Genomic DNA, 26,994 nt, shown 5'->3' on the forward strand with positions numbered 1-26,994 from the left:
ATCAGCACACTAAAGCCTCCAGATTAAGAATGGTTCAGTGTTCCTATGCACAGAACATTTTCTCTAGACAGCAGTAGCTATACTGGAGGAAGTGCTCATATTTTAGTTATACAAATCAATAGGAGTATCTTATAATAATGTTAATGTAAAATGCATTCTGAACTAAAAACATCTCTGTTATATAATTGTATAACATATGCCCACCAACAGCTGCTGTTCTAATGTAAATGATGCATTATATATAGATGTATTGTCTTACAAACCTATATACACTCATTAGCCACAGAATGCAGCTGGAGGCCTCTTTAATTGTTTACCTTTTCACGCAATTGGACAATGTTTTTGTTTACAGTCTCCTTTTCCTCTAGTGCAAGACCTATGAGCTGCTCGTCTTCTCTACTGTCCAGATCTGAATAAGCAAAAAAAAGCAGTGACAACAGACATCAAACTGATCTGTCAGAGGCTGACAAATACCATGTTCCAGGGACTAACTTGTGGGGAGAAAAAGTGATTCAGCAGAGTCTTGCCCCCTAATGCCACGTCTTCCCCTTTGTATTGCATGCTGGCACAGCTGTTTCTCTCTTTTTAATGGCTGCTACAGTGTACAGCATTATCTCCCTTCCCATGACAGTATTAAGGGATTGCAGGCTGATTGGAATAAAATATGTAAACACTGTTATGTATAAACACTTACACATTTATACACACCCTGACATGCACCATGAAAATAGAAAGTCCACCACACAGAGTTTCTGGCTAATGTCTAGATTTTGAAGAAAAAAAATGAGCTACTCATAATAATTTTATTTTTGGATAATAGCAGTTTGTACTCATACAAATAGGCATGGAAACATAATGAATTGTTAAGAACAAGCATTAGCATTTTAGGAGGCTTTAAATTAAAGAACTCTTGGAATTACAAGTTTAGTAATCTATCGCCTAGATTTAGAGTTTTGTCGGTAAAAACCTGCGGCTCTAACGCTCCTTTTTTTCCCAGCGCACCCTTAAGCCAACGCTGGTATTATGAGTTTTCTGAATGGCTGCGTTAGGCTCTGAAAAGTGAGCGTTGAGCCAAATTTAGCGCCACTTCAACCCTCAATACCAGCATTGCTTACGGTAGCGGTAAGCTGGCAAAACGTGCTCGTGCACGATATCCCCATAGGAAACAATGGGCGTGAGCTGGCTGGAAAAAAAAACTAACACCTGCAGCGTTCAGCTCCTAACGCAGCCCCATTGTTTCCTATGGGGAAACACTTTCTAAGTCTACACCTAACACCCTAACATGAACCCCGAGTCTAAACACCCCTAACCTTACACTTATTAACCCCTAATCTGCTGCCCCCGCTATCGCTGCCACCTGCATTTTATTATTAACCCCTAATCTGCAGCTCCGGACACCGCTGCCACCTACATTATCCCTATGAACCCCTAATCTGACCCCAACATCGCCGAACCCTACATTATATTTTTTCACCCCTAATCTGTCCCCCCCAACGTCGCCGCCACCTACCTACACTTATTAACCCCTAATCTGCTGACCGGACATCGCCGCCACTATAATAAATGTATTAACCCCTAAACCGCCGCACTCCCGCATCGCAAACACTATAATAAATTTAATTGTCCCCTAATCTGCCCTCCCTAACATCGCCGCCACCTACCTACAATTATTAACCCCTAATCTGCCGCCCTCAACGTCGCCGCTACTATAATAAAGTTATTAACCCCTAAACCTAAGTCTAAACCTAACAGCCCCCCTAACTTAAATATAATTTAAATAAAACGAACTAAATTTACTATAATTAAATAAATTATTCCTATTTAAAACTAAATACTTACCTATAAAATAAACCCTAATATAGCTACAATATAACTAATAGTTACATTGTATCTATTTTAGGATTTATATTTATTTTACAGGCAACTTTGTATTTTTTTTTAACTAGGTACAATAGCTATTAAATAGTTAATAACTATTTAATAGCTACCTAGTTAAAATAATTACAAAATTACCTGTAAAATAAATCTTAACCTAAGTTACAAATACACCTAACACTACACTATCAATAAATTAATTAATAAATTACCTACAATTAGCTCAAATTAAATACAATTAAATAAACTAAACTATAGTACAAAAAAAAAAAACTAAATTACAGAAAATAAAAAAATTACAAGAAGTTTAAACTAATTACACCTAATCTAAGCCTCCTAATAAAATAAAAAAGCCCTCCAAAATAATAAAATGCCCTACCCTATCCTAAATTACAAAGTAATCAGATCTTTTACCAGCCCTTAAAAGGGCTTTTTGCGGGGCATTGCCCCAAAGTAATCAGCTCTTTTACCTGAAAATAAAAATACAATACCCCTCCCCAACATTGCAACCCACTACCCACTTACCCCTACTCTACAACCCACCCAAACCCCCCTTAAAAAACCTAACACTAACCCCCTGAAGATCTCCCTACCTTGAGTCGTCTTCATCCAGCCAAGCCGAATTCTTCTTCCAAGCGGGGCAGAAGAGGTCTTCCATCCGATTGAAGTCTTCATCCAAGCGGCATCTTCTATCTTCATCCATCCGGAGGGGAGCGGCAGCATCCTGAAGACCTCCGACGCGGAACATCCATCCTGGCTGACAACTTCCCGACGAATGACAGTTCCTTTAAATGACGTCATCCAAGATGGCGTCCCTCGAATTCCGATTGGCTGATCGGAACAGCCAATAGAATGCGAGGTCAATCCAATTGTCTGATTGGATCAGCCAATCGGATTGAAATTCAATCTGATTGACTGATTCAATCAGCCAATCAGATTTTTCCTACCTTAATTCCGATTGGCTGATAGAATCCTATCAGCCAATCGGAATTCGAGGGACGCCATCTTGGATGACGTCATTTAAAGGAACCGTCATTCGTCGGGAAGTCGTCGGCCAGGATGGATGTTCCGCGTCTGAGGTCTTCAGGATGCTGCCGCTCCGCTCCAGATGGATGAAGATAGAAGATGCCGCTTGTATGAAGACTTCAATCGGATGCCCCGCTTGGATGAAGAATTCGGCTCGGCTGGGTGAAGACGACTCAAGGTAGGGAGATCTTCAGGGGGTTAGTGTTAGGTTTTTTTAAGGGGGGTTTGGGTGGGTTTTAGAGTAGGGGTATGTGGGTGGTGGGTTGTAATGTTGGGGGGGTATTGTATTTTTATTTACAGGTAAAAGAGCTGATTACTTTGGGGCAATGCCCCGCAAAAAGACCTTTTAAGGGCTGGTAAAAGAGCTAATTACTTTGTAATTTAGGATAGGGTAGGGCATTTTATTATTTTGGGGGGCTTTTTTTAATTTTATTTAGGGGGCTTAGATTAGGTGTAATTAGTTTAAACTTCTTGTAATTTTTTTATTTTCTGTAATTTAGTTTTTTTTTTGTACTATAGTTTAGTTTATTTAATTGTATTTAATTTTAGCTAATTGTAGGTAATTTATTTAATTAATTTATTGATAGTGTAGTGTTAGGTGTATTTGTAACTTAGGTTAGGATTTATTTTACAGGTAATTTTGTAATTATTTTAACTAGGTAGCTATTAAATAGTTATTAACTATTTAATAGCTATTGTACCTAGTTAAAATAAATACAAAGTTGCCTGTAAAATAAATATAAATCCTAAAATAGATACAATGTATTAGTTATGTTGTAGATATATTAGGGTTTATTTTATAGGTAAGTATTTAGTTTTAAATAGGATTAATTTATTTAATGATAGTCATTTTAGTTCGTTTTATTTAAATTATATTTAAGTTAGGGGGGTGTTAGGGTTAGACTTAGGTTTAGGGGTTAATAACTTTATTATAGTAGCGGCGACGTTGGGGGCGGCAGATTAGGGGTTAATAATTGTAGGTAGGTGGCGGCGATGTTAGGGAGGGCAGATTAGGGGTTAATTAAATTTATTATAGTGTTTGCGAGGCAGGAGTGCGGCGGTTTAGGGGTTAATACATTTATTATAGTGGTGGTGATGTCCGGTCGGCAGATTAGGGGTTAATAAGTGTAGGTAGGTGGCGGCGAGGTTGGGGGGGGGAGATTAGGGGTCAATAAATATAATGTAGGTGTCGGCAATGTTAGGGACAGCAGATTAGGGGTTCATAGGTATAATGTAGATGGCGACTGTGTCCGGTCGGCCTCGGTTTAGGGGTTCATAGGTAATTTATGGGTGTTAGTGTACTTTTTAGCACTGTAATTAAATGGACCAGTCAAGTTAGATTTGCATAATCAACAAATGCAAGATAACAAGACAAGTCAATAGCACTTAGTCTGAGCTTCAAATGAGTAGTAGATTTTTTTATAACAAATTTCAAAGTTATGTATATTTCCACTCCCCTTGTACCATGTGATAGCAATCAGCCAATCACAAATGCATATACGTATAGTCTGTGAATTCTTGCACATGCTCAGTAGGATCTGGTGACTCAAAAATTGTAAATATAAAAGACTGTGCACATTTTTTGTAATGGAAGTTAGGCAAATCCCATTAAAAAGATAGGATACGCAATTGACGTGAGGGGATTTGCGGTAGCCAAAAGTCGCGGAAAAAAAGTGAGCGGTACACCTTTACCTACCTGACTCTAAATACCAGCGGGTGTTAAAAAGCAGCGTTAGGACCCCTTAACGCTGCTTTTTAAGGCTAACGCAGAACTCTAAATCTAGGTGTTAGATTGTTAAAGGGATACTAAACCCAAATTTCAGGACCTTGGACAGTGCTTGCTGATTGGTGGCTACATTTAGCCACCAATCAGCAAGCGGTACCCATGTGCTGAACCTAAAATGGGCCAGCTCCTAAGCTTTCATTACTGCTTTTCAAATAAAGATACAAAGAGAATGAATAAAAATTGATAATAGGAGTAAAAAGAAAGTTGCTTAATATTGCATGCTCTATCTGAATTATGAAAGAAAAAAATTGGGTTTAGTATCCCTTTAAGGAAACCTTCACAAAGGCTTTCACTTCTGAAAACTATTATTATAAGGTTGTACGATGTGCTAACAAGATGTACAAATATTAATTTGTATCAATAAAGCACAGCAAGTTAGTAATTTTATAAAGCCGCAAAATGTCATAGATGTATATTAGACATGAGCTTTAATATAGCTTCCATGAATACAATAACCATATTACTGGCTACTGCCATACTGAACCAACTAGTGCTGGAAGAATACACAGTATATACACGTATATGCATTTTGTGATTGGCTGATGACTATCACATGGTGCAGCAGGATGGAAAATTGAACAGACATTTGTCAGAAAAAAAAATCGACTATCTGAAATTCAAACTAAGTGTGTTTTGACTTGTCTTTTTATTGTGCATTTATTGATTATGTTACTCGAATGTGCCCAAAAGTCATCAATAACAACAAACTTACTGGCACACATGGATTCCAATTCTCTGGCTTCCTGTTCTACTTCCTGTATGTCCCGTAGCACTGCAGTTAGAGGAGATAACTCACTGAGTCTCTTGCTCACAGCCCTGCGATCTTCCTCTTTAATTGATGCATGACCTAACATTTTACTCAGATTTTTGTGCTCATTGATTAAAGATTTCAGATAATTTTGCAAAATTCTGCTTTGCCACAATGAGTGGGAGTCCTGGGTGCAGCATCTCCTTGGTTGATGTATAAAGCTTTGAATTGGTTTGCCTGCATTCAATAGCTGAAGTCTAGGAATAAGCTGATGAATTTTATGCCATCTCGCTGGAGTAGGACTCCAAGAACAAAGAAAAATGCAGTTCCTCAATATACCAACATGCTGGAGATGTTTCATAGTCACATCACCCGTTACTTCTGAAACAAGATTAAAAAAAAAACATAATTTATGTAAGAACTAACCTGATAAATTAATTTATTTCATGGTGGCGAGAGTCCATGAGCTGTTACGTATGGGATATACATTCCTACAAGGAGGAGGCAAAGTTTCCCAAACCTCAAAAGCCTATAACTACCCCTCCCACCTTATACATATCTCAGTTTTATGAATAGCCAAGTGGTGAGGTGTTTAAGGAGTAAAAGCCAATAAAGGAGGAGCAGGAAAAAAAGATGTACTTTAAACAAAAAATATAACCCCAAAATGGGTGGGGCCTCATGGACTCTCGCCACCATGAAATAAATTAATTTATCAGGTAAGTTCTTACATAAATTATGTTTTCTTCCATATAGGTGACAAGAGTCCACGAGCTGTTACGTATGGGATATAATACCCAAGATGAGAAAGGCCACGAGTAATAAGAAAGGGAGGAATAAAATAAAAAAGCTTTTTTCGCTGAGAAATTAAATCTAAAACCCAAAATAATGTCTTATGACAAAACTCCAAATATAGGCACAGTTATCAAACTGAGACAACTGTCTGAAAGACCTTTCTACCAAAAAGCTGCTTCTGACAAGGCAAAAAAAACATAAAAATTGTAAAATTTAGAAAAGGTATGCAGAGAAGACCAAGTGGTCGCTTTGCAAACTTGATCAACTGAAGTCTCATTCTTGAAAACCCAGATGTGGCAACCAATCTAGAGTGAGTCATAGTTCTCTGAGGCGGAGGCTGACTCGCCTCCAAATAAGCTTTGTGAATCAAGTTTCAACCAAAAGGCTAAGGAAATAGCCAAGGCCTTCTGGCCTTTTTTAGGACCTGAAAAAATTACAAACAGACTAGAAGTCTGTCTGAAAACCTTAGTAGCATCAACATACTATTTCAATGTTCTAACATCCAAAGAATGCAAATTTTTAAAAAGCATTTTTAGGATTAGGACACAATTAGGGAACTATAATTTCCCTATTAATGTTGTGCGAGGTTTAACAACTTTAGGTAAAAATAGAAAAGTCAGGATCAGACTGATATGCTACAGGAAAGTTCTTCTCTGTGAAAGACACATGTTGAGCAAAAAGAGGCTGCTTCTTGCGTTGTAACTGGCCATAGAACAAGCTATTATACTGTTGTTCGTTCCCAGGTTGAGTGCTTCTCTGTTTTAATTTATACAAATTATGACCCTGAGGGAAGTCTCCCTAAGGGTTATGCGGGAAGCCAGATGTGAACCTGTTGCTCAGTGTGCCTAGAGTTATGGCTGCACCTCACTGACGAGGTCCCCAATAGACCGAAACATACATCTGGGGTTTTGCCGTTTCTCTCGTTCAGAGTGGGATTGCATGGTATTTCGGGGCTGGACTGTACTGTTAAGTCAGGATCAGACTTATATGCTACAGGAAAGTTCTTCTCTGTGAAAGGCACATGTTGAGCAAAAAGAGGCTGCTTCTTGGGTGGTAACTGGTCATAGAACAAGCTATTATGCTGTTGAGCACTTCTCTGTTTTTATTTATGCAAAACTAGAAAAGTAGTTTGCAAAAACAACTAAAACCTGATCAATGGAGAGAGCAGACAATTCAGAAACTCTTCTAGCAGAAGGGATAGCCATGTCCAATTTATGCATAGGCTCAAAAAGGAGGAATGAATATATATATATATATATATATATATATATATATAGTCCAAACAGGACAGCACAATCTTACCCCAATTAATTAAGAGCTGCCAAGGTGCTCTGCAGTAAAGTATATAGAATGTCCCAAGAAGAAGCAGGCACTCACTGGACTTTATCCAATTTCCTTTATTCCAGTATATAAACAAACATAAAGTTTCGGCACATCACATGTGCCTTTGTCAAATGTCACCACCCAAAAAGTAACCTAGCACCAGCTGGTTTAGGTGCTAGGTTACTTTTTGGGTGGTGACATTTGACAAAGGCACATGTGATGTGCCGAAACGTTATGTTTGTTTATATACTGGAATAAAGGAAATTGGATAAAGTCCAGTGAGTGCCTGCTTCTTCTTGGGACATTATATATACAGGTGGCCCTCGTTTTACAACGGTTCAATTTACACCGCTTCAGAATAACAACCTTTTTTTTCAGTCATGTGACTGCTATTGAAAAGCATTGAGTAGTGCATTTATTAAAATAGCCAGTAGGTGAGCTGTCCGCTTGTGTTGCAGCAAAGCCAAGCAAGCTAAAATTAATCAATTTAACCAGACCTGAGCTATTGAGCATATTTCAAAGATTTTATTGTCTATAAACCAGTCCAGACTGGAATGCATAGAAAGAACTGTTTGCAGAAAAATGCAAGTGAAGTCTGTGTTGTGTGATTATTTTATTAGGTTTATAATGCTGTTTAGCATTTAAAGTCTTCATTTCAAAGCTTTAAAAATAATGTATTGGGTGTAAAATGACAATTTTGAGAGGGGCCTGGAACCTAACTCCCTCACTTCCCATTGACTTACATTATAAACTGGGTTTCAATTTACAACGGTTTCGATTTACAACCATTCCTTCTGGAACCTAACCCTAGCGTAAACTGAGGGCTACCTGTATATATATATATAAATAATCTCTTATAGCATTTAAGACCTTTAATACTAGTATAAGACTCAAAGGAGGAGAAATAGGCCTAGCAACAGGTTAATCCGGATTAAAGCCTAAACAAAAAAAATATCAGGAAGATTAGCAATTTTCCTTTGAAACAAAACAAAAAGGGCAGAAAATGTCCTTTCAAAGTACTGACCGATAAACCCTTATCTAAACCATCCTGAAGAAACTGAAGAAACCTAGGAATTCTAAAAGAATGCCAGGAATAAACATGGGAAGAACACCATGATATATAAGTTTTTCAAATCTTGTGATAGATCTTTCTAGAAAAAGACTTGCGGGCCTGAATCCTCTATGACTGAGAACTAAGCGTTCAATTACTATGCCATCAAGTTTAGAGACTTTAGATCTGGATGGAAAAAAGAGACCTTGAGACAGAAGGGCGGGCCTTAGAGGAAGAGGCCACGGCGGGCAACAGGACATTCGGACCAGATCCGCATACCCAATCCTATGAGGCCACACTAGGGCTATCAGGATTACATGTGATAGTTTCATTTTTAATTTTGAAATCACTCTGGGAAGCAGGACCAGAGGGGGAATATATAAGCAAGCTGGTAAAACCAGGGAACTGCTAGCGCATCCAACATCTCTGTCTGAGGATCCCTTGACCTCACAAGGTACCTGGGAAGTTTGTTGTTTAAACGAGAAGCCATCAGAACTATTTCTGGTAGGCTCCATAGTTGTACAATCAGATAGAACACATCTTGATGGAGAGACCACTCTACTGGATGTAGGGACTGACGACTGAGGTAATCTGCCTTCCACTTGTCAACACCTGGGATGTGAATCGCAGAGATGAGGCAAGAATTGGTTTCTGCCCAATTAAAGATTTGAGAATCCTCTATTATAGCTAGGGAACTTCAAATTCCCCCTTGATAACTGGCATAGTCCACTGTTGTAACATTGTCTGAAAACGGAGATTAGATTCCTTCTTAAATAGAAGCCAATCTTGAAGGGCTCTGAAGAGAGCACAGAGTTCCAAAATATTGATTCCAAACTCCTTGTGCTGTCAGAGCCCTACAAACAGCTCCCCAACCTGTAAGACTTGCATCTGTGGAGATCACATATCTGGTAGGACGAGCAAAGGAAGCCACATGAAGAATAAACTGGTGATTTAGTCAGAGATAGGTGCGTATAGGGAGCTAAGAAAATCTGTTGTGTTATTTGAGAATAATCCTTGCAGCAATGGCACAGCATACAAAGCTGAAGAGGTCTGATATGAAAACAAGCAAAAGGAATCATGTCCAATCAACCTTGGGAACCATTTCCCATAACTCTAAGTTAGCAGTAGGTAAAGGATATAGCGTTTAAAACCTTGAAGAAGGGTTAAGAGAGACACCTGGTATAGACCATTCAATAGTAATCAAATCAGAGACGGCATCAGGTATAGGAAAAAGTTCAGGGAGATTGACAACAGTTTTATATACTGAGTTTAACAATTACAGGTTTTATAATCAGAAGGTTTAGCTTCTTCAATCCCTAAAGTGACTAAGACTTCCTTCAAAAGAGAATGTTTCATTTTAAATAAAAAGGAAGGATTATCAGTTTCTATGTCCGATGAGGGAGCCTCACTGTTAGAGGATTCTTCTTTATTCGAATATACTTCAGTATTTTGTTGATCAGTACCAATATTATTATTAGACGATAAAACTAGAACTGACCTCTTAAGTTTATTTAAAGGCGGGAGTGCAGTCAGGGCCTTCTCAATGGCAGTAGAAATAAACTTTCATTGCTGGGGGTACGCCATCTGCATGGAAGAAACAGTTGGTGCATGTGTACACATAGAAACATCATTAGATTGATAGGTATAAGATAAAAATTCTAAACATGAGTCACATAAATTAACGGAAGAAGCTACTTCAGTTGTTTTACAATAAGCACACTTAGCTTCGGTAGAAAGGAGTTCAGCCAGCTCAGTTTCGATGGTAACTTCAGGGACAGGATGAGGCTTCGACTTTATGGCAAAAAAAAAAAAAAAAAAAGAAAAAAAAAAAAAAAAGAAAATATGCAAAAAAGTATTAATATAATCCCCTTTTTTAAATAAACAATCTTTAAGGTATGGAAAAACATAAATTGAGCTTACCAGATAATTTCATTTCCTTCATTCCTTACTGTTGGGAAATACTGAACCTGGCCACCAGGAGGAGGCAAAGACACCCCAGCCAAAGGCTTAAATACCTCTCCCACTTCTCCTATCCCCCAGTCATTCTGCCGAGGGAACAAGGAACAGTAGGAGAAATATCAGGGTATAAAAGGTGCCAGAACAAAAATATAATTTAGCGGGCCGCCCATCGGAGAACATGGGCGGGGGCCGTGGACTCTCCTTATACAGAAGGAAATGAAATTATCTGGTAAGCATAATTTATGTTTTCCTTCTTAAAGGGACAGTCTAGGCCTAAATAAACTTTCATGATTCAGATAGGGCATGTAATTTTAAACAATTTTCCAATTTACTGTTATCACCAATTTTGCTTTGTTCTCTTGTTATTCTTAGTTGAAAGCTTAACCTAGGAGGTTCATATGCTAATTTCTTAGACCTTGAAGGCCACCTCTTTTCAGAATGCATTTGAACAGTTTTTCACCACTAGAGGGTGTTAGTTCACATATTTCATATAGATAACACTGTGCTTGTACACGTGAAGTTATCTGGGAGCTGGCACTGATTGGCTAAACTACAAGTATGTCAAAATAACTGAAATAAAGGGGCAGTTTGCAGAGGCTTAGATACAAGATAATCAGAGGTTAAAAGTATATTAATATAACTACGTTGGTTATGCAAAACTGGGGAATGGGTAACAAAGGGATTATCTATCTTTTAAAACAATAAAAATTCTGGTGTAGACTGTCCCTTTAATATAAGGAGAGTCCACGGCTTCAATCCTTACTGTTGGGAAACTTATACCCAAGCTATAGAGGACACTGAATTAAAACGGGAGGGACAAAAAGAGAGGCGGACCCTAATCTGAGGGCACCACAGCCTGCAAAACCCTTTCTCCCGAAGGCTGCTTCAGCAGAAGCAAAAACATCAAACTTGTAAAATTTAGAAAAAGTGTGTGAAGAGGACCAGGTAGCCGCCTTACAAATCTGATCCATAGAGGCCTCGTTCTTAAAGGCCCAAGAGGAAGCCACTGCTCTAGTAGAATGAGCCGTAATTTTCTGAGGAGGCTTATGTCCCGCTGTCTCATAAGCTAAGCGGATAACACTCCTTAACCAAAAGGACAAGGAAGTCGCAGAGACCCTCTGCCCCTTACGCTTCCCAGAATAGGCAACAAACAAAAAAGGAGTTCGTCTAAAATCTTTAGTATCCTGAAGATAGAACTTCAAGGCTCGAACCACGTCCAAATTATGAAGCAAACGTTCCTTCAAAGGAGAAGGATTAGGACACAAGGAAGGTACCACACTCTCTTGATTGATGTTGCGGTCTGACACAACATTAGGGAGAAACCCTAACTTAGTATGTAGGACAGCCATATCAGAATGGAACACCAGATAAGGAGGCTCACAATGCAAGGTGGCAATCTCAGAAACTCTGGGCGCAGAAGCAATAGCCAGTAGAAAAAGAACCTTCAGGGTAACAACTTAATGTCAATTTCATGCATAGGCTCAAATGGAGCACGCTGCGAAACCTTAAAGGGATACTAAACCCAATTTTTTTCTTTCATGATTCCGATAGAGCATGACATTTTAAGCAATTTTCTGATTTACTCCTATTATCAATTTTTCTTCGTTCTCTTGCTATCTTTATTTAAAAAATAAGGCATCTAAGCTAAGGAGCCAGAGAATTTTTGGTTCAGACCCTGGAAAGCACTTGTTTAATGGTGGGTGCAATCAGCAAGCACAACCCAGGTTGTGAACCAAAAATGGGCCCGGCTTCTAAACTTACATTCTTGCTTTTCAAATGAAGATAACAAGAGAATTAAGAAAAATTGATAATAGGAGTAAATTAGAAAGTTGCTTAGAACTGCATACTCTATCTGAATCATGAAAGAAAAAAAAATTGGGTTTAGTGTTCCTTTAAGAACAAGATTCAGACTCCAGGGAGGAACCTTAGATCTGAACATGGGCCTGATCCTAATCAGTGCCTTAACAAAAGACTGTACATCTGGAAGCTCTGAGAGCCTCTTGTGCAGTAAAACAGACAGGGCAAAAATCTGTCCCCTCAGGGAACTGGCAGAAAGACCCTTCTCCAGTCCATCTTGGAGAAACAATAAAATCCTGGCAACCTTAACCTTAAGCCAGGGGAATCCACGCTCTTCACACCAGAATAAATAGGTTCTCCACACCTTATGATAGATGCGACAAGTAACCGGCTTACGAGCTTGAATGAGTATCAATAACCCTCTCAGAAAAACCTCTCTTGGCTAGGACTAAGTTTTTAATCTCCACGCAGTCAGCCTCAGAGAATCTAGATTTTGATGAACAAAAGGACCTTGTTCCAGCAGATCCCTGCGACAAGGCAACTTCCATGGAGGAGAAGATGACATCCCCACCAGATCCACGAACCACATCCTTCACGGCCATGATGGAGCAATCAGTATCACTGATGCCTGCTCCTGCTTGATGCGGGTCACTACATAAGGAAGGAGTGGTAACGGTGGGAAAAGGTAGATTAGATTGAACCTCCAAGGCACTGCTAATGCATCTATTAGCTCTGCCTGAGGATCCCTGGACCTCGACCCATATCTGGGTAGCTTGGTATTGAGACGAGACGCCATGAGGTCTATCTCCGGCGTCCCGCCCCTGTAGCATATCTCCGCAAACACTTCGGGATGCAGAGACCATTCCCCTGGATGAAAGGATTGTCTGCTGAGAAAATCCACTTCCCAGTTGTCCACACCCGGAATGTGGATCGCTGACAGGCCACACCAGAATCCAAGATACTTCCCTCATTGCTAGGGAGCTTCTCGTTCCACCATGAAGGTTGATGTAAGCCACCGAGGTTATAATGTCTGATTGGAATCTTATAAACCGGGACGAACCCAGAAGAGGCCAAGCCTTGTAGTCACAATCCCCAAGGATGGTCTTAGAATGGATGTCCCTCGGGACAGATGATCTGGACAGAGCCACCAAGAGAGCGATTCTCTCGATCGGTTGTCCAGGGAAATCTGTTGAGACCGATCTGAATGATTATTCTTAGTCTGAACCATTTTAGTTTGTAAAGCATTAAAGTCAGATGCCACCAACTTTGAAAAGGTGTCTAGACTACTATTATGTATGTTAGGGGTAAAAGTACTTTTTTTTGGGATAGATTAAACTTCTTAGGGTTAAATACATCAGTTTGGTAATTTTTGCCAATACTACTCATACCACTGCACACATTTTTATTACCATCAAAAGACAACCGCAATTTAATATTTCTAAAAAATCTAAATAAATCTTTGTTCAATTCAAAAAAGTTATATGGACAAAAGGAGAGTCCTTTCTCCAATAATCTGTACTCACTGTTATCTAGAGTACTGTTCAAAATATGAATTACTGTTTCCTTGTTTCTCTCCTCCGGTCCCCTTGGCCCCTCGTTTTCATCCGCTTGTTGCCTTCTTAGTCAGTGTTTCCTTCCACCAGTGTTTCCTTTGTCGCTTGATAAAAAAGTGGGTGATGACGAACCGGATGACTGATCTGATGTAGTCCCGCCTTCTTCCTTACGCTTGCTGTGCTGATAGGTTTGACGGCCCTGACGTCTTGATGATGCTGTGGGGAATCCCTTTTGCAAATCATAATATCCAGTTTGCCATTTATAGACTCTGCCTTGGATATAGTCGTCTTCATTCCAGACAAATTTAAGTATTTTACGTTCCTCAATCTCCTTTTTCAGGTTAGCAATTTTCTCATCCATTTCCTTAATTAACTCATCTAGTGCTTCTATCGACATCAATTTCATTAGCTCAGCCTTGCAAGCCTTTATGTTTTCTTCTGTTGCTCCACATCTTTTAGCAGGTACTCCACTGTAAGTGTTATAAGGTCGTACGAACACTTATTCAGGATAGCCTCAAACTTTCCACAGTAGTCTCCATTTTCTCGTAACAATGTGGGGCGGGTACTCATCCTCAAGCAGTAGGCGACGGCTGCTCCAAACTCACAGGTCCTAAGCGATCTCAGGCAAAGATGTGTGACATCAGACGCCACAGAAACTTAAAAGCTACGATAACAACAGATGTCCACGAAGGCAGTGTGCGATGCAGGTTGGGGAGCAGTGAACCAACTGCTCAGTAACAATCAAGTAAAAATGGGATCCAGCAGCACAATAGTGTAAAAAAGAAAATGGAATAATGACTAATGAGTGTGTTTTTACTACCGATTACAGCCTGATGAAACGGCCGTTGTTAGTCGAGAAACACGTTGCTGTTTACCCTTATTTTATACTTGTAATAAACTTTCATCCTGTGGTTTGGAGAGTTATCTGTCCCTCTGAAGCAGCTCAGACTTTATTCTGAGTAACAGTAGTGTTGGCCTGTGAGGCCGGTGACGGTCTGTGGATCCTTCCGCCTGGAACAGCTGAAGAGTGCCGGGGACGAGTCTGCCGAGCGACTGAGGTCTCGGCTTGCGGTTTATAGCACTAAGTGTGCTCTCCAAAATTGTGAGTTGCCATCTGTTTGTTTACTTCTCTTAGCGATAGATGTTAGCACACTATGAGGCGTCTTTCTTCTGTCTTATAGGACTTTCTGCTAAATTATCACCTGGTTGCACGTATCAATGGTTGCAAAATACAGTCCAAACTCTGACCAGCAACCGGAAGATATGCCTTACTGAGGCTTGGTGCACGTAGGATAAGCTGGCAACCTCCAGCCAAATGTGTAAAACAAAGTAAGTACTCCACACCACCATAAATTCCTTTAGAAATGTCCTTTATTGAGGCATACAAACGAACAGGTATGTAACGTTTCGGGAACACAGTCCCTTAATCATGCATACTGAACAATGCACCTGTATCCCTATTTAAAGGTATGACCAGCGTATCAAAAACCTGGATTGTTACACACCTTCTTACAATTTTTTTTAGTTTAGACAGTGGTAATACTGCCCTCTGCTGCTCACAGTAAAAATACCAGTACTTTAAATTTGATTACATTAGCAAGGATAAAAATAACAAAGTGCAATGCTAGGTATAAATCAGGGATCTTCAAACTTTTTCCGCCAAGACCCAGTGTCATGATACCACATACATTTGGGACCCAATTTTTATACTTGGTCTGAAAATTTCTTAAGAAATAAACAACATGATAGCTGCAATTTTTGGCAAAGAGACTAAAATATGTGCATGCTTTATTCCTGATTGTAGTCAAAACACTCTCATACAACACACACACCACACACTCATACAACACAAACAAACACACTCTCATACAACACACATTTTCATGTAACACACATACCACACACACTCTCATACAACACACACACTTTCATATTACACGCATACCACACATACAACGCACTCTCATATAACACACAACACACGCACACCATATACACTTCTACAACACACACAAGTCGTGACCCAGTACACATGGTGTTGTGACCCAGTAATGGGTCCCGACCCATGGTTTGAAGAACCCTGGTATAAATAGACACTAAATGGCATAAAATACTAACACTAACAATAATGTCATGGCTTTAAAAACAATCCGCCAATTGTTGTCTACTGATACACAATACAATGCTAAACAAATAGATTTCTTAGAGGAATTACTGAGAGTAATGTTATATTATAATTACGTTTTGCTTAGAAATACTTGATACATCCAAAAGAAGGGGACTACCATGGGGTCTAACATTGCCCCATCATATGCCAACCTATACATGAATCATTTTGAGGAAAAATGTGTTTACAATAGTCATCTATTTTTAAGGTATGGCGCTACTTGTTTGCGTTTTATCGATGATGTGTTTTGCATATGATGGGGAAGCAAGGATACCCTCATACAATTTGTAAATTAACTTAATCAGGGGGTACGGTGGTTTTGGACACTATGGTAAACAGGAAGGGGACAGAATTGGAAATTGATTTACATCGTAAAGATACAGATCATAATACCCTTCTTAGATATAACAGTTTCCACAACCAAAGACTGAAAAACTCCCTTCCAAGGAGTCAGCAAATAAGGGTTAATAGAATTGAGGAGGACGCCTCTTAAAACAGAGAGAGGCGTTCTGGATCCATAAATTGGATACTATACACCCTAGAGGGTTAAATAGAGAATTGGACCTATCAGTCTTCCTTTAAATGTATGTTATTCATATGTAAATATTAAGGTTTATCTCTCATTTTAATCATGTGTACACTTTGTTTTTAAAGTCATGACATTATTGCTAGTGTTAGTATTGTATGCCATTTAGTGTCTATTTATACCTAGCATTGCAGTTTGTTATTTTTATCCTTGCTAATGTAATAAAATTTACAGTACTGGTATTTTCATTGTGAGCAGCAGATGGCAGTATTACTACTGTCTAAGCTAAAAAATTGTAAGAAGGTGTGTAAAAAAACAGGTTTTTGATTGGCTGGTCATACCTTTAAATAGAGATACAGGTGCATTGCTCAGTATGCATGATTAAGGCACTGTGTTCCCAAACCGTTGCATACCTGTCCGTTTGTATGCCTCAATAAAGGACATTTCTAAAGGAATTTATGGTGCTGTGGAGTACTTACTTTCTTCCATTATGGCTAAGGAACTTTGAGTTCCTCCTTGATGATTGACAATATGCCACAGTTGTGATATTATCTGTCTGAAAATGAAAAAAAGCACAGAGTTCTAAAATATGGCACAGGAACCTTGTTTCCCGAACATTCCAGACTCCTTATGCAGTCAGAGACCCCCAGACTACTCCCCAATCTGTAAGAATTGCATCTGTGGTGATCACAGACCATGTAGGATAAGCAAAGGAAGCCCCTTGAAGAATAGAGTGGTGGTTAACCACCAAGTTAGAGATAGACGTGTGTTGGCATCTAAAAATATCAGATGTGATATTTAAGTAAAATCATTGCACCATTGGCACAGCATGCAAATTTGAAGAGGCCTCATATGAAAATGAGCAAAAGGAATCATGTCCAATGCTGCAACCATTAGGCCTAGGACCTTCATGCACATAGCCACTGAAGGGTATCAAGCTGAAAACAATTTCATTCTTCTCTCTTCTGTCAGGGAACTAGTCATGAACACTGAGTCTATTTGGAAACCCAAATAAATTACTTTTGTCTGAGGAATCTAAAAACTCTTAGGTAAATTTATCTTCCAATCATAAGATATTAGCAGTATATTCGAGAGAGATTCTGCTAAACAAAAAGATTGAGCTAGTACCAAGATATCGTCTAACTATGGAAAAAACGCAATTCCCTGCGCTCTAATTACAGATAGAAGGGAATCAAGAACCTATTAAAATATTATTGGTGCGGTTGTTAGGCCATAAGGAAGAGCAACATTCTGGCAAAGCTTTTCTAGAAAAGAGAATCTCAGAAATTGATAATGATCTGGGTGATAAGGGATGTGAAGTTAAAGGGACACTACTCAAATTTTTTCTTTTGTGATTCAGATTGAGCATGAAATTTTAAGCAACTTTCTAATTTACTCCTATTATCAATTTTTCTTCGTTCTCTTGCTATCTTTATTTGAAAAAGAAGGCATCTAAGCTTTTTTGGGTTCAGTACTTCTGGACAGCAGTTTTTGATTGGTGGATGAATTTATCCACCAATCAGCAAGGACAACCCAGGTTGTTCACAAAAAATGGGCCAGCATCTAAACTTACATTCTTGCATTTCAAATAAAGATACCAAGAGAATGAAGAAAATTTGATACTAGGAGTAAATTAGAAAGTTGCTTAAAATTTCATGCTCAATCTGAATCACAAAAGAAAAAATTTGAGTACAGTGTCCCTTTAAGCATTCTGTAAGTCTACTGTAGTTATAAAGTGACTCTGCTGAACAAAACGCAGACTAGTCCTTATAGTTTCCATTTTTAAAGTTGAAATACTCACAAATCAGTTTAAAGTTTTTCAGATCAAGAATTGGCCTGAAAGAGTTCTGTTTCTATGAAAAAAATAAAGATATTGGTGTAAAAACCCTTACCTTGTTCCTGAAAACCAAACGGGACAATCACCCCATTAGTTCTAGATGAAAAACACATGTTAGAAAAAACCTTAGCAGAGGGTGAAGGCGTCTAATCTTTATTTCAAAAGAAACAAAAAATGATAGTGAGGCTTAAATTTCCCTCTAGACTTGGAAAATGTACTTACCTCCAGAAATGGAGGAAATAATAGAATCTATTTATGAACCAAATAGATTCTTACCTTGAAAAGAATGAGATAGTAATCTAGTAATCTCATTTTAGATGCCATATCAGCATTCCAAGATTTAAGCCATAATGCTCTTCTAGAAAGAATAGCTAAAAACATAGATTTTAATACTATCAAAATACTGCACTGCAAATAAAAAGATTTGCCTGTTGAAGTAAATGAAGATTGTTACAACATCCAGGATCTGTAGAAAATGCCTGAGTAAGATTAGATAGCAAAAAAGAAACAGCAGCTACATTGTCAATAGATATGGCTGGCCTAAGGACATCAGTATGTAACCCCTTCCGTATGTTTAGCTAGAGAATAGCCCAATCAACTTTGGAGACAGATTCCCATAGTTCTAAACTAGTAGTAAGTAAAGGATACATTTTTTACCTTGAAGAAAGGTATAAAAAGAAGTACCTGGTTTAAACCATTCTTAAAGGGACATGAAACCCAAATTTTTTCTTTTGTGATTTAGAAAGAGCATGTCATTTTAAACAACTTTCTAATTTACTTCCATTATCTCATTTGCTTCATTCTCTTGATATCACTTGCTGAAAAGCATATCGAGATATGCTCAGTAGCTGCTGATTGGTTGCTGCACATAGAAACATAGATATTGACGGCAGATAAGAGCCATAGGCCCAGCAAGTCTGCCCGACCTTACCTAACAGTATAAACTTATCTAGTTCGTAGGATAGCCCTATGCTTGTCCCATGCATTTTTAAAGTCCCCCACAGTGTTTGTTGCTACTACCTCTTGAGGAAGTTTATTCCATAAATCAATCACTCTTTCTGTAAAGAAGTGCTTCCTCAAATTACTTCTGAATCTACTACCCTTTAGCTTGAGCTCTTGACCCCTTGTTCTTGAATTTTCCATTTTATGTAAAATACCCACAGCCTCAGTTTTACTAAACCCTTTAATGTACTTGAAAGTTGCTATCATATCACCTCTTTCCCTTCTCTCCTCTAAGCTACATAGAGGCCTTGTGTGATTGGCTCGCACATGTGCATTGCTATTTCTTGAAAGTTGTTTAAAATTACATGCCCTATCTGAATCATGAAAGTTTAATTTTGACAAGACTGCCCCTTTAAGTGATTTATATTAGAAACAGCATTAGGAACAGAAAAAAGTCAGGGAGAGTAACCATAGTCTTAAATACTACATTTAGACGGTTTACAGGGTATATCATGAGTAAACTTAAAGGGACATGAAACCCACATTTGTTCTTTCATGATTTAGAAAGAGAATGTAATTTTAAACATCTTTCTAATTTACTTCTATTATCTAATTTGTTTTATTCTCTTGATATTCTTTGCTGAAAAGCATATCTAGATATGCTCAGTAGCTGCTGATTGGTTGCTGCACATAGAAGCCTCGTGTGATTGGCTTAACCATGTGCATTGCTTTTTCTACAACTAAGGATATCTAAAAAATGAAGCAAAATAAATAATAGAAGTAAATTGTAATGTTGTTTAAATTGGTATTCTCTATCCGAATCATGAAAGAAATATTTTGGGTTTAGTGGCCCTTTAAGTTCTTCAATCCCTAAAGTGAGTTATACTTCTTTTAAAAGAGAATAAAAAATGCTCAATTTAAAATAAAAAAGAAGAATTATCTGGTTCTGTATCATATGAGGAAGCTTCAGTTCAGAGGAATCATCATTAGAAGATGTGTTAGAATTTATCTGGTCAGTACATAAATTACTAATTAAAGGTAAAACATGGGCTGACCTTAAAATGCTTGTTTGAAGGCGGAATCGCAATCAGGTTTTTTTTAATAGTAGCAGCAATAAATCTTTACATTGCTGGGGGTACGCCCTCTGCACCCATCTGTGAAAGTGAAACAGTAGGTGCACTGGAAACCATAGAGGCATCTTAAGAACATGATCAGTTCTATACATGAGTCACATAAATTAGCTGAAGAAGCTACTTCAGAAGTTTAACAAAAAACACACTTATCTTTTGATAAAAAGGTGTTCAGCAGACTCAGGTCCTATGATTAATTCAGGGACAGAAGCAAAATGTTCTATTATGTTATGGCAAAAGAACAATATATGTAAAATAAAGCAAAAAACAATATTATAAATAATCTCCTTTAGTTCATTTGAAGAATAGAAAAGTTTGCTAAAAAAATAAATCTATAGAAAACACATTTATAGAGCGTTTCATCAGAGAATCTGAAATACATAAAGCCCCTATTGTAAAAATGTTTTATAGATATAGAGCACTTTAAAAAGGGATAGATGAATTTAAAACCCCTATTAAAAACGAAGGTGCAAAGAAAAAACAGAGAATCTTATAAAAGGAAAAGAGCGCGAAAATAATTGCAGCATGGCGCATCCATGACGTCACTGGAAGAATAAAAAAAAAACGCAACGCGGCGGCCGTGCTCGTGTGAATATCCCAGGCGTCAGAAAGTAAGACCTTTGATATTGTCTGTCTTAAATGCTCCCTTGTTAAAAATATATATAAATAAAGGCTTCAGCAGGACATAAGTGACTAAGACATCTTATATAACATAGTTAGCAAACCCTTAGCAAAAAGCTTAACTAAGCTAAAAACAAGGAGAAAACATCCTTGTCCCTGGGCCGCATATATAAACATATAAAGCTTAAACTTAATAAAAGTGCCAAAATGCCTAAGAGTGTTTAGTGGAAAAACAATATACTTACCTTAGATACTAGCAGACACTCGTTCACTAGAGGTAGACAGCCAACCAGTACTGAAACATATCAGCAAAGGTAGAAAATAGGAGCATGTAGATCTATAAAGGGAGGCAGAAAAAGACTTACTGCGACCAAATTTACAGAGGGCCTTATAAATAGACAACCAGAGGTTTACAACATGGACAGAACTCCCCAAACATCCCTCTGACAAACACTGTAACTCTGAGGGGAAAATCGGACTTTAATATACACTGAAGCATATATCTAAAAGTGAAGATCAACTTTGATGAATCAGTGCCCTGTTTTTAAAAATACTATTAAAAACAGGGGCACTTTCATTCATTAAAGTTTACATTTCCCTGTTTTTGTACAAATACCTTTTATTCTGGAAGCCGCTCCAGCACTTTCCCCGTCCGTCACAAGCCTCTTCATACGTCACCAATGAAGAATCCGACTTCCTCCAATCACGGCTTTCCCTCAGGCAATGTTTGCTCTGGGGGGGAAACTGTGATTGGAGGAAGCCGGATTCGTCATTGGTGTCACATCAAGAGACTTGCAAAGGGCGGGGGAAGGGCTGGAGCGGCTTCCAGAATAAAAGGTAAGTATTTGTACAAAAACAGGGAAATGTAAACTTTAACCCCTTAATGACCGGACCATTTTCAATTTTCTTACCCTTAATGACAATGGCTATTTTTACATTTCTGCAGTGTTTGTGTTTAGCTGTAATTTTCCTCTTACTTATTTACTGTACCTACACATATTATATACCGTTTTTCTCGCCATTAAATGGACTTTCTAAAGATACCATTATTTTCATCATATCTTATAATTTACTATAAAAAAAATGGAAAAAAACTACTTTTTCTAACTTTGACCCCTAAAATCTGTTATACATCTACAACCACCAAAAAACACCCATTCTAAATAGTTTCTAAATTTTGTCCCAAGTTTAGAAATACCCAATGTTTACATGTTCTTTGCTTTTTTTTGCAAGTTATAGGGCAAAAAATACAAGTAGAGCTTTGCTATTTCCAAACCATTTTTTTTTTTCAAAATTAGCGCTCGTTACATTGGAACACTGATATCTTTCAGGAATCCCTGAATATCCCTTGACATGTATATATTTTTATTTAGAAGACATCCCAAAGTATTGATCTAGGCCCATTTTGGTATATTTCATGCCACCATTTCACCGCCAAATGCGATCAAATAAAAAAAATTGTTGACTTTTTCAAATTTTTTTTCACAAACTTTAGGTTTCTCGTTGAATTTATTTACAAACAACTTGTGCAATTATGGCATAAATGGTTGTAAATATGTCTCTGGAATCCCCTTTGTTAAGAAATAGCAGACATATATGGCTTTGGCATTGCGTTTTGTTAATTAGAAGGCCGCTAAACACCACACGTGTATTATGCCCAGCAGTGAAGGGGTTAATTAGGGAGCTTTTAGGTTTAATTTTAGCTTTAGTGTAGTGTAGTAGACAACCCAAATTATTGATCTAGGCCCATTTTGGTATATTTAATGCCACCATTTCACCGCCAAATACGATCAAATAAAAAAAAAAACTTAAATTTTTCACAATTTTAGGTTTCTCACTGAAATTATTTACAAACAGCTTGTGCAATTATGGCACACATGGTTGTAAATGCTTCTCTGGGATCTCCTTTGTTCAGAAATAGCAGAAATATATGGCTTTGGCGTTGCTTTTTGGTAATAATAAGGCCGTTAAATGCTGCTGCGCACCACACTTGTAATATGCCCAGCAGTTAAGGGGTTAATTAGGTAGCTTGGAGGGTTAATTTTTAGCTTTAATGTAGAGATCAGCCTCTCACCTGACACATCCCACCCCCTGACCCCCCTCAAACAGCTCTCTTCCCTCCCCCACCTCACAATTGTCAGCGCCATCTTAAGTACTGGCAGAGAGTCTGCCAGTACTGAAATAAAAATCTTTTTTCTTTTTTTCCATACAGTGTGCAGTGATGGATCCCCCCTTACTCCACAACCTCCCTGAACCCCCCCCATACATCTCTCTAACCCTCCCCCTCTACCTATTTGCCGCCATCTTGGGTACTGGCAACTGTCTGCCAGTACCCAATTTGCCCCCCCCCCCAATTTTTTTTTTATTACTTTTTTATATGAAAGATTTGTTTTGCTGGCCCCCCTAAATAATCTACATCCCTCCCCTTGCCAGATCCCTTACTAAACAACGCAGATCCCCCTGCATCTGCATCAGTCTTTTTTTTTTTTTTTAACTTGCGACCATATTTTGCGTGCGCGCGCGCGCGCGCCCCCCTACACATACCACGCCGCAACCGCCGACAATGCCAGAACAGATCTGGATTCAACGGATAAGGAATGTATATCCTAGAACAGAGGACGTGCCAGGTACGTCAATTGTCGTTAAGGGGAAATTTTTCTATGACGTACCTGGTACGTCCTCTGTCATTAAGGGGTTAAAGGGACACTAAACCAATTTTTTTTTTCTTTCATGATTCAGATAGAGCATGCAATTTTAAGCAAATTTCTAATTTACTTCTATTATCAATTTTTCTTCATTCTCGTGCTATCTTTATTTGAAAAATAAGGCATCTAAGCTAAGGAGCCAGCCAATTTTTGGTTCAGACCATGGACAGCACTTTTTTCTTGGTTCTGTTCAATCAGCAAGGACAACCCAGGTTTTTCACCAAAAATGGGCCGGCATCTAAACTTACATTCTTGCTTTTCAAATAATGATACCAAGAGAATTAAGAAAATTTGATAATAGGAGTAAATTAGAAAGTTGCTTAAAATGGCATGCTCTCTCAATCATGAAAGAAAAAATGTGGGTTCAGTGTCCCTTTAATGAATGAAATGTGCCCCTGTTTTTAATAGTACTGTATTTTTAAAAACAGGGCACTGATTAATCAAAGTTTACCTTCACTTTAAGCACATCATACTTTGAACCACCTCCTAAAGGAGGCAAAGTTTAAACTGGGATATGAGTGAGGTGGGTGGGATATTTATAGGCTTTGAGGTTTGGGAAACTTTGCCTCCTCCTGGAAGGAATGTAATATCCTATATGTAACAATTTGTGGACTCTCGCCACCTATATGAAAGAAATTGTGTTTTTATGTCACGTTAATGTTTTTAAATTAATAATCACTATTATGAGAATAAAAATAACGAATAGGTGCATCACACTGAAGTTGACGAATGATTTATGTCAAAACATTCACAATGTGAAGCTGTACACAGACTTACAATGAATATAATAGACCAGATATAAATATAGATACAATCTTAGTTTAGCGTTCTAAATTATTTTCGCAGCCATATCTCATTATTTTACTACAAAATATAAAAAGAGAACGAAGGTACGTGAGTCGACATCTGGGAAAGACATTCAAGCTGCAACCAAACACTGCTCACCTAGTTCACTTCGACTTTAGAGGGTCACGTAACAGCAGAACTACCTTGCCCATCATGCAGCAGGACAAACTAAACAAGGACTACGGAAGCCGATGGAGATCAAAATTCATACAGCAGTATTCTACATTATTTTGAGAAAAGCATACTAAACATAACGGTATTTGATAATGTATACATTATACTGCATTTTTTAAAATTGGTGTTTCACATCAGCCATACAAGATAAACTAATATTTGGAAGGCAATGTGACATACGTCATCTTCATGCGCGCCGCGGAGTTACTACGAGCTTCTGGCCGCGCATGCGCGTGACTCCATCTTGCAGCGCGGCCTCCAGGTGAGGTGGTGTAAGCCGGTGGGATTCTTAGGGACACCCTCGCGGGGCGTGCTAGGGTTTGCGCCCATTTTGTCGTGGGATGTGCCAAGAGAGTAGAGGAGGTGCGGAGCAGCAACATGCCGTGTGTGAGCCTTCCCCCCAAGGAGAGCAACCTGTTCAAAAGGATCCTGGTGAGAAACTATGTAATACGCACATTACTCGTACTATTTAGGTGACAGACGTATTAATACTCACATATACCGTTCCAGTGAAGTACACATTGATGCCCACATCTCATGCCCTGTTTTATGAGGGACTCCTTTATCAGACCTTTATTGAGGGATTAATGCTTATATTCAACACAGTGTGATCGTGAGAGACTTTGTAATGCTCAAATTACATGCATTGTCTTGGTGACTTGGGAATTACATAAAGCCACACACTAAAGAAAAAAATTGCTTAGCTACTTGCGTATTCTTAAAGGGGTGGTGCTGAAGTGTACTGGCTGCACAACTTTGCTTTGTGTTTAACAGCTAAGTGCTCCAACTAGATAAACTGTTTCTTAAACTTTTATTTAGAGCTAGATTTATCATGAGGAGAACGCCCAGATCGGTTGCAGGCTCGCTCATTTGAGCCTGAAACTAATATTTATGAAGCAGTGGTTTAAACCGCTGCTTCATAAACTCTGTCCACCAACTGTAGTTGGCGGATGAAAATCACTCTGGATGCGTTCAATCAGGGTGATTGACAAGCCCTACTCTCACGCAATTGGTTGCGCAAGGATAGGGGGCCGCATTGCACAAGCGTGCAATGATAAATGCAGAGAATATAAATGCCCTACAATATGAGATGGAACACGTAATTCACAACATGTAATTCGTGTTGCAGTGCACAGAACCTTATTTTCACATGTGAATCCTGTACTTTTGCAGATTGATAAATGTTGCCCAATATATGTCAATCATTAAAGTATCAATAGTATTATTACAATCTATATAAAGCCAACATGGAGATGAAAACCTTTTAATCATCACCATGTGCTAGTCTCTGAGCATATACTTAGCTGCTACTTTGTAAGTGCAAAAGCTTATTCATGGTCTGTATGCTCAGTCATGCCTGGGTAAAGGTGTAGTTTAGCTTCCCAAATTCCGAAGGTACCACATCCTGCCGGGGGACACACCATTTATAGGTTCCCAGCGGTGGTTGCGGCGCCCGGGAATGATATTGGAAAATATTTATCTGTTCCAATACCTGCCCCAGGCACCGCAACCGCAGCTAGGATACTATCCATGCCCCCCCCCTCACGTTACCTTTCTGAAGTAATTCCCTCAGTAAAAATATAACATGTTTAGGTTAATGTGGAGTTGATATCCATGCTTCTGTTCCCCCCACGACGGGCTGTGGTATCTTCTGAATGTGGGATGCTAAACTACACCTTTACCCATGCCAGGCTTCAAGCAAAGACACACAGTTGTTAAAGGAGCAGTAAAGTAAAAAATAAGAATTCTTGAGTACATAACTTAGGCTCCTTGGGTTGGATCTCAAACAAAAATAGGCCCAACACAATTAGCCAATACCCTTTCCTACGGGAAATTTTCCAACAATGGGACAAAACACTTGTTGACCACCCATATATCTCCTCTAGTCCTTCCCCATTAATGCCATTCACACAAAACCCAGATATTTTATTCACTAATGCACATCAGACGAACTTGAACAAAGCACAAATAGGCCAAACTGTTTCACAGGCTTCTGACAAACAAGAAACTTAAAGGGCCATAATACCCAAATGTTTAAACACTTGAAAGTGATGCAGCATAGCTGTAAAAAGCTGACTAGAAAATATCTCCTGAACATCTCTATGTAAAAAAGAAAGATATTTTACCTCAAAAGTT

At 38.5% G+C, this 26,994-nt stretch overlaps 2 protein-coding genes across 4 annotated transcripts in view; one reads left to right on the forward strand and one right to left on the reverse strand.

Moving 5' to 3' along the window:
* MTRF1 (mitochondrial translation release factor 1) overlaps positions 1-24,873 on the reverse strand; it is a 69,646-nt gene extending 44,773 nt beyond the window's left edge. The window contains exons 1-4 of one of the 3 annotated variants that reach the window (XM_053707964.1): positions 24,784-24,810; positions 21,379-21,470; positions 5,400-5,816; positions 318-409 (exon numbers count right to left, since the gene is read on the reverse strand). In XM_053707964.1, coding sequence (XP_053563939.1) covers positions 318-409; positions 5,400-5,796 — 489 coding nt within the window. In that variant the 5' untranslated portion in view covers positions 5,797-5,816; positions 21,379-21,470; positions 24,784-24,810. Of the gene's footprint in view, positions 1-317; positions 410-5,399; positions 5,817-21,378; positions 21,471-24,783 lie in introns of all 3 variants that reach the window. The other 2 variants (XM_053707963.1, XM_053707966.1) reach the window with 2 other exon arrangements.
* Positions 24,874-25,096: 223 nt separating this feature from the next.
* The window catches only part of NAA16 (N-alpha-acetyltransferase 16, NatA auxiliary subunit), a 325,238-nt gene continuing 323,340 nt past the window's right edge, over positions 25,097-26,994 (forward strand). Inside the window, 1 exon segment of the mRNA XM_053707967.1 lies at positions 25,097-25,290. Coding sequence (XP_053563942.1) covers positions 25,237-25,290 — 54 coding nt within the window. The 5' untranslated portion in view covers positions 25,097-25,236.

The sequence above is a fragment of the Bombina bombina genome, chromosome 3 (genome assembly GCF_027579735.1).
Source record: "Bombina bombina isolate aBomBom1 chromosome 3, aBomBom1.pri, whole genome shotgun sequence".
Classification (NCBI taxonomy): domain Eukaryota; kingdom Metazoa; phylum Chordata; class Amphibia; order Anura; family Bombinatoridae; genus Bombina; species Bombina bombina.